This window comes from Olea europaea, unplaced genomic scaffold (genome assembly GCF_002742605.1).
Source record: "Olea europaea var. sylvestris unplaced genomic scaffold, O_europaea_v1 scaffold545, whole genome shotgun sequence".
In the NCBI taxonomy this organism is placed as follows: Eukaryota; Viridiplantae; Streptophyta; class Magnoliopsida; order Lamiales; family Oleaceae; genus Olea; species Olea europaea.
In genome coordinates, this window is record NW_019263780.1 from 278,784 (window position 1) to 287,995 (window position 9,212).

A 9,212-nucleotide genomic window follows, 5' to 3' on the forward strand; every position below is an offset into this window, starting at 1 on the left:
TAGTCAACGTTGCTAAGGGGTTTTCATCAGTTGGTATCAGAGCTTTAGCTCCAAATTAATTGAAGGTTATATCTTTTTTTATTTGTTTGGGTCGTTAATTTTTCTTTCTTAGTTTTTTCTTCATTCTTGTTTTCTTTTCATCATTTTGTTGAGTTGTTGGTAGTTCACTCACCTTCTTTCATCAAGGAGTAAAAAAAAAAAAAAAAAAGGTTACTGTACATTTGAGGTACTGTTCATCTCAAAGTATTGTTCACAAAAAAAAAATAATATATATATATATATATAAAATTGATATCATTTTTTGATTTTGTGTTTTTTTCTACCAACAACGATTCCTACATTGTGTTTGATTTTTGGGATATGCAATTGGGTTCGAGTCTTTCATTCTTCTTTTGAGTCTATTCACATATTCATGTAAAAACATTCATCTATTCCACTTATTCAAGTCCTTTGAGTCTCGTGGTCTTTGATTAATATTCGATTTGTTTGAATTGCCGGTAAAACAATTGATTTAGTTCACTTGGTTCTTTGAAGTGCTTGGAGGGAGACTTTGAGTGGTAAAAGACCGAGTAGTGAGTTTAATAGAGGGGAAAAGCCATAGTGAGTGTTTTTCGAGTGAAATCTTTGTGCGGCATAAAAAAATTGTGTGATATGTCGGAAAGAGAATGTTCTAATTCAAGCCGAAACGGTAATGACAACAATGCATCAGAGGACATGATAAGGAGGTTTGAAAGGGTACTTAGTGATGTTAGGGAAAAGGTGGATAGGTAAGGGGAGTGGATGGCACAAATGGGTACTACAATTACTAATCTTAGCCGGGGACAAGTGGAGATGTCTAATGCTAGGGGGCCGGGTAGGTGTGAATCTAGGAGAGGAAGGTGGGATGAGTATCGTAGTGATGATGATGATTTTGATGAAAATGACATCGATATGGGTCGAGCGAAGCATAGGGGTGATAGGCTGGAAAGATGGCGTAGGAATAACTTGGGAGATGAAGTAGATGGAAATTTGGGGAGTATTAAAATGACTATTCCAAAATTTAAGGGGAGAATCAACCCGGAAGCATATTTAGAGTGGGAAAGGAAGGTTGAGATGATTTTTGAGTGCTATAATTATTTGGAGGAGAAAAAGGTAAAATTGGCGGTGCTTGAATTTGTGGATTACGCGATATCTTGGTGGGATCAAGTACTTACATCAGGGCGTATGGGTCGAGAAAGGCCAATTAGCACTTGGGATGAGTTGAAGATGTTGATGAGGAGGAGGTTTGTTCCGAGTCACTATTATAGGGAAATCCAATAAAAATTGCAAGGTTTGTATCATGGATCGAAAAGCGTAGAGGATTATCACAAGGAGATGGAAATTCTTATGATTTGGGCTAATGTGGAGGAAGATCGGGAAGCTACCATGCCACGGTTCTTGAATGGTTAAATTGGGATATTGCAAACATTGTAGAGTTGCAACATTATGTGGAAATCGAGGACATGTTACATGTGGCAATGAAGGTCGAGAGGCAATTGAAGAGGAAGGGGACGTCTAGGCAATCGTTAAGTACTTCGACTCCTAATCCAACATGAAAATTGAAGTGGGATGACAACAATAAAAATGGGGCTGCACCTAGAGGTAAAAATGATTGGCAAGAGGTGAAGGATGAAAATGCTAGCAAACCAATATCAAAATCGAAGGTACAACCATCAAGCAATCGGGACATCAAATGTTTTAGGTGTTTGTGAACGGCGTCCAAACAAACGGGCGATGGTGTTGCGGGATAATGGAGAGATTGTGAGCAATAGTGATGGCGAGTTTGATGACATGCCAGTGTTGGAGGGTGTTAATGAAGAAGAAAAAGTTGAAGGGCCGGTTGGGGATCTACTACTCACAAGGCGAGCTCTCACTACTCACGTTAAAGCGGATGACTTGGAGTTGCAACGGGAGAACATTTTCCACACTCGATCTCACGTCAACAATATGGTATGTAGTTTTATTATTGATGGTGGTAGTTGCACTAATGTAGCTAGCGTATCTCTTGTAGAAAAATTGGGTTTAACATTGTTGAGACACCCGAGACCTTATAAATTGCAATGGTTGAATAAGAGTGGCGAGGTGAGGGTGAATCGAAGGGTGTTACTTAATTTATTAATTGGGAGTTATAAGGACGAGTTCGTGTGTGATGTGGTGCCAATGCAAGCTGGGCATATTTTATTGGGGTGACCATGGGAATACGATAGGATGGCTATGAATGATGGGTACAAAAATCGATATTGTTTCATTAAGGATGGAAGGACCATTATTCTTGTGCCATTAACACCGACGCAAGTCTATGAGGACCAATTAAAATTGAGAAGTGAGGAAGAGAGGAGAGCAAAAGAGTTAGCAAAAATGAGAGCAAATAGTGAGTTGGAGAAAAAGAGAGAAAATTGTTGAGATAGCCATTAGAGAGGAAAAGAGAGAGCAATCACAAGAGGGAAAAGAAAGAGAGTGCCCCAAGAGAAGAGAGAAAACACGAGCGAATTTCTTTGCAAAAGAGAGTGATTTGAGGAGGGTGGTAGTTGAGAGGAAAGAGATGATCTTGTTCGTTTATAAGGAATCACTCCTCAGTTTTGAGGAAACTAACCCACCCCTCCCTAGTTTGGCTAAGTCTTTGTTGCAGGAATTCAACGATACATTTTCGGAGGATGCACCAAGTGGATTGCCGACTGTTCGAGGCATTGAACATCAAATTGACTTCATAACCGGAGCTGTCATTCCAAATCGATCGGCTTATCGAAGTAATCCCGAGGAGACTAAGGAGTTTCAAAGGTAAGTGGAGGAGTTGATGAGCAAAGGATACGTGAGAGAAAGCATGAGTCCTTGTGCTGTACCGATTTTGCTTGTGCCAAAAAAGGATGGAACATGGCGAATGTGCGTGGATTGTAGGGCTATCAACAACATAACGGTAAAGTATCGTCACCTTATACCTAGTTTAGATGACATGCTAGATGAATTACATGGTTCTTGCATATTTTCTAAAATTGATTTAAAAAGCGGGTATTATCAAATTTGCATGCGGGAGGGTGATGAATGGAAAGCGGCTTTTAAAACTAAATATGGTTTATATGAATGGTTGGTTATGCCGTTTGGACTCACAAATGCACCTAGCACTTTTATGCGTTTAATGAATCATGTTTTACGTGTTTTTATAGAAAAATTTGTTGTGGTTTACTTTCACGACATCTTAATCTATAGCAAAAACCTAGGAGAGCATTTTGAACATTTAAAATGTGTGCTAATTGTTTTAAGGAAAGAACAAGTCTATGCTAATCTTAAGAAATGCACGTTTTGTATGGATAGAGTTATTTTTCTTGGTTTTGTGGTTAGTGCTAATGGGGTAGAAGCAGACGAAGAAAAGATAAAGGCTATTAGAGATTGGCCGACACCTAAAAGCATAACGGAAGTTAGGAGTTTTCATGGTTTGGCTAGTTTTTATAGGCAATTTGTGAAGGATTTTAGCATATCACTGCACCACTCACAGAAGTAGTTAAAAAGAGTGTAGGTTTTCATTGGGGGTGAAGAACACGAACTTGTATTTAATACTATTAAAGGTAGATTGTGTGAAGCACCTGTTTTGGCATTACCTAACTTTGATAAAACATTCGAGATTGACTGTGATGCATCAGGAATAGGGATTGGAGCAGTTTTAACGTAGGATCGGAGGCCTATTGCATACGTTAGCGAGAAATTGAGTGGAGCTGCTTTAAGTTATCCTACCTATGACAAAGAACTTTATGCACTTGTTCGAGCTTTGGAGACTTGGCAACATTATCTATGGCCGAAGGAGTTCGTAATACACACCGATCATGAGTCACTAAAGCACTTGCGGGGACAAGGTAAATTGAACAAGAGGCATGCTCGGTGGATGGAATTCATTGATACCTTTCCATACGTCATTCGGTATAAACAAGGTAAGGAAAATGTGGTGACGGATGCGTTTTTGCGAAGGTACGTATTGCTAACTACTCTTGATTCTAAGTTACTTGGGTTTGAACATATTAAAGAATTGTATGAAAAAGATGTTGAATTTTTAGATATTTATTTATCATGCATAAAAGGGGTGGTTGATAGGTTCTTTAGACATGAGGGGTATTTATTTCGGCAAAATAGGTTATGTGTTCCTAATTGTTCTATTCGGGAGTTGTTAGTAAGGGAGACACATAGTGATGGATTGATGGGACACTTTGGGATTCAAAAGACTTTAGATGTATTGAAGGAGCATTTTTATTGGCCTAAGATGAAAAGTGATGTTGAGCGAATTTGTAGTCGATGTATAGGTTGTAAAAGGGCCATATCTAAGGTTTTACCACACCTAGTGAGCCTTGGGTTGATATCTCGATGGACTTTGTTTTGGGTTTACCTAGGACTAAGAGAGTTCAGGATTCTATTTTTGTGGTTGTAGATACATTTAGCAAAATGGCACATTTTATACCATGTCACAAAACTGACGATGTCACGAACATTGCTGACTTATTCTTTAAAGAGATTGTGCGTTTACATGGGGTTCCTAGAAGCATAGTGTCGGATCGGATGTCAAATTTTTGAGTCACTTTTGGAGAGTTTTATGGGTTAAGTTAGGCACTAAGTTACTATTTTCCACAACTTGTCACCCACAAACAGATGGGCAGACCGAGGTAGTGAATAGGACTATGACACAATTGTTACGCACAGTAATCAATAAAAATTTGAAGAGTTGGGAGGAGTGTCTCCCATTTGTTGAATTTGCATACAATCGAGCTGTTCACTCTACTACGTCATATTCTCCATTTGAAGTTGTATATGGTTTTAACCCACTAACTCCTTTGGATTTAATTCCTTTACCTATGAATGAACGTGGTAGTTTAGATGGCAAAAAGAAGGTGGAATTGATTAAGTCACTCCATGAAAAGGTAAAAGCGCAAATTGAAAACAAAAGTAAGTTGGTTGCATCGCAAGCGAACAAAGGTAGAAAGCGCGTGACATTCGAGCCAGGAAATTGGGTTTGGGTGCACCTTAGGAAAGAGTGGTTTTTGGAGCAAAGGAAGTCCAAGTTGCAACCGAGGGGCGATGGTCCATTCCAAGTGATCGAAAAGATAAACGACAATGCTTACAAGTTGGACCTTCCAGGTGAGTACAATGTTTCGGCTACTTTTAAAGTATCTGACCTCTCTCTGTTTGATGAGGTTCAGATTCGAGGACGAATCCTTTTGAAGAGTGAGGGGATAATATGATCCAGGAGTCGAACCCGACGAAGGCAAGTACGAGACGAGACCCGTTTATAGTCGATGGCGGACCAATGACGCGATCAAGAGCAAAGCAAGTGAAACAAGCGATGGGATTGCTCGTTCAAGAAACCATTGATGGAACCATGTTCGGGACTCAAAATGGAGCAACTTTCATGTTCTGGTCGAAGACCGAATCAACTTGGATCAATTTGTTATCAAGCGACGAAATCGGAGGCTGAAAACAAGCCTGTGCGGCCGCACAGGCAAAACACCATGCAGCCACACAGTGGCATACTGAATCTTTAATTGGAATTTTTGTTGAACCATGCGGCCGCATGGAAATACACCATGCGGCTGTACAAGCCAAAAATTTGGCGAATTTTTCAATTTTGGCAATTTTCCATATTTTGTTAGATTTTGATTCTTTTCCATATTTTGGAGATTATGCTCGAGTTTTGTACGATTTTTACCTTATTTTTTAGGTTTAGTATAAATAGGAGTTTCCATTCAATTGTTAAAAAACCTTTTGACATTATTGATATTGAATTAAAGTGAGGCGTATTGTCTTCTCCTCATCGTTTTTCATTGAACAATTTCGAACTTATCAAGTGTTAACTTGTGGCATTCAAACAACCGGATTTAATTCTTGGATTGCGTGATCAAGGAGTCTTTCAAGCATCGTTCTTGTTGGATTTTTTGGTTCGACTTTCTTTTGAGTTAATCCTAAACTCTTGGATTAATTTGGCTTTCTTGGGTTCGTCAATCTTTTTGTGGGTTTCATAGTCAACGTTGCTACGAGGTTCACATCAAAGTACTTTCCACCTTCTAAATCAGCTCAACTTTGTGGTGAAATTAGCCAATTCAAACAACTGGACTTCGAGCTGTTCAATGAAGCCTGGGAAAGATTTAAAGAGTTGCTTAGGAGATATCCTCAACATGGGTTCCAAACATGGGTGCAAATTGATATATTTTATAATGGGCTAAATGGGCAGACAAGGACTATGGTAGATGCAGCTACAGGAGGCATTTTAATGGCTAAAACAACTGAGGTTGCAAACGAGTAGGCCCAATAAGTCACCAATAGAAACTACAATCAAAGAGGAAGCTACCAAGCTAATCACTATCATCCAGGGCTGAGGAATCACGAGAACTTGTCATATGGCTATTCACGAAATTATTTGTTTCGAATCAAAACCTACCGCAAGTGTACGGTTCATTAACAAGCAGTAAAATGGACTATAAGTCCAAGTATCAATCCCACGAGGATTGCGTTAGTTCAAATTAATCTAATATGACCTTAACCGAAACACGACAAGCAAATTGCGTTCTTATAATTTAACTAACAAAATGGAATCATTGATGCAATTATTGACTAAGGATTATACTAAGTTCAAAGTAACTTGGATGCAATTTAACTTAATTTTATAGAATTAAAGAATGTTCTAACTCACTAGGATCACGAATCCCCAAGCAATACCCGTTCAATAGTTATTTATGCAAATTTGACACCCAATTCCACAAAAGATGAATTGATATTCCTATTTTAATTTAGCAATCTCTCTCGAGCAATGCCAAACCTATCCCAATATATGATTCGACTATATTTCTATGACGAATACTAATATACCGACATGCATTATATTTCACAAATATCAATTGATTCACACAAGGCATAAAGGTATATTTCTATCCTCTATTGGACCCTATGACGATTTATCCTATGTCGAACCTATTTTCCTTCTTTCGAATGCATAAAACAGGTCACCACATTCATTTAATCACGTGCACAATAATTATATGACAATAAAAACGAAATAAATCAATCAATTCTGGAATTGGTGTTTGCATACGTCAAAAATCCAAACCAATAATTAAACGTGGTATTACAAGGTTCATCGATCTCCTAGTAGTAATAAATTTAGCCTAACATGTTAAAAAGAACAAAACTTAAAAGTATTTGAAGAAATGACATCACTCGAATCAATATTCACTCTTGTCTTCAATTGGCGCGGTGTTTTTCTCTTATTTTCTCCCTTGTTTGTTCTTCAAAATCTCCCAAAAACATGTAAAAATGGCGTCCCTTGTTTGTTCTTCAAAATCTCCCAAAAACATGTAAAAATGACGTCCCCTTCGTTCTAGTCAAGTTTTTGTATTTATAGAACCCTAAAATTTTGTTTCCATAAGAGTTTCGGAAAAAAAATGAAACCAAAATTTTCTTCAACCTTTTGTTCTATGCGGCCGCATAGAGTAATCCTATGCGGTCGCATAGAAGGAATTTTCCACCCTTATTTTGTTTCTGTATGGTACTATGCGACCGCATAGAAGATAATACTATGCGGTCGCATAGTACTATCTACTATGGAGAAATTGCATTTTGGTCCTCCAACTTGCATCCTTCACTTCTTAGCATCTTCTCTTCATTCTCTTCATTTCATCACCCCACGGAATCGTGAATTTGGCAATTAGCTTAATTGATTTCTCAATTTGTTCATCGAGTCAACTTCAGGATATCTGCACTTTTGGTCCCCGAATTCTCACTTTGCGTCACTTTAGTCCTTTTTCGCGTCTTTTCTCCTGAATTTCACCCTGTTCATCGTTGTTTCCTACAATCCACAATTGTATAAGATTAAGTCACAATTCAATCATTTTGCTCGTATTTAAGTCATGTTTGTGACCTAAATAAGTGTGTAAAATCACACTTATCAATGGCAACAATAGAAACACACTTCAACCTCCACTTGGATTCAACACTCAAAATTCTGATGGGAAACCACCATTGGAAGACATCCTTGGGACGTTCATTTCTGAGATAAGATCATGCTTTAACAAAGATGAATCATGTTTGGATAATATTGAGACACATGTGTCCAACATGGGAGCCACAATGAAGAATCTTGAAGTGCAAATTGGCCAATTGGCTACGTCAATAAAGTCTCAGCAAAAAGGAAAATTTCCAAATGATACAGAGGTCAATCCAAAGGAGCATTGTAAAACTGTTGTATTAAGGAGTGGCAAGCAAGTTGGAGAAAGTGAACTCACTGAAGATAGCAACCCCACACCTGATAAGGAGAAAGACCAAGTAGTAGAAGAGCAAGAAAAATAGGCCAAAGGAACAAATAAGGCCCACAAACCTTACTCCATATCCTTCCCTGACAACCCACCAATTCTCGCACCACAACTTCCATTTCCACAGTGTTTTCAAAAGAAAAAATTTGATAATCAATTTGCAAAATTTTTAGAAATTTTCAAGAAAATTCATATTAATATTCCTTTTGCAGATGCTTTGTAACAAATGCCAAATTACGCAAAGTTTATGAAGAAAGTGATGTCAAAGAAGCGAAAATTGGAGGAATATGAAACAGTAAAATTGACAGAAGAATGCAACGCTATTCTTCAAAAGAAACTTCCTCAGAAGAGAAAAGATCCGGGTAGTTTCACTATTCCATGCACCATTGGAAGCTCCTCCTTTGAAAAGGCCCTCTGTGATCTAAGAGCAATCATCAACCTAATGCCGTTATCAGTATTCAAGAAGTTAGGCCTCGGGGAGGTCAAGCTAACAACAGTGACTCTACAATTAGCTTATAGGTCCCTCAGCTACCCACGAGGGATTATTGAAGACATGTTGGTAAAGGTCGAAAAATTCATCTTCCCAGCTGATTTCGTGGTATTAGATATAGAAGACGATTAGGAAATCCCACTGATTTTAGGCAGGCCATTCTTAGTAACTGGAAGGATATTAATTGATGTACAAGTAGGACAATTGACATTGAGAGTGAATGAAGAAGAGGTTGAGGTTCAACATTTACCAAGCAATGAAGTACTCAGATGACAATGACACTTGCCATAGGATTGACTTCATTTATTCTGCTGTGAGAGATGAGAAATTATGTATTAAAGATCCTCGAGAGAAATGTATGATATTTAGCACAACAAAGGATGATATTAGCACTTTTGGAGAGTACATAGGGAGCAAGGATTTAG

General features: G+C 38.2%; 1 protein-coding gene across 1 annotated transcript; it reads left to right on the forward strand.

Annotated features, from left to right (window-relative positions):
* Window positions 1-8,523: 8,523 nt before the first annotated feature.
* Window positions 8,524-8,919, forward strand: LOC111388994. The gene has a single exon (XM_023013827.1). The coding sequence runs from the start codon at window positions 8,524-8,526 to the stop codon at window positions 8,917-8,919; it is 396 nt and encodes a 131-aa protein (XP_022869595.1).
* Window positions 8,920-9,212: the final 293 nt, after the last annotated feature.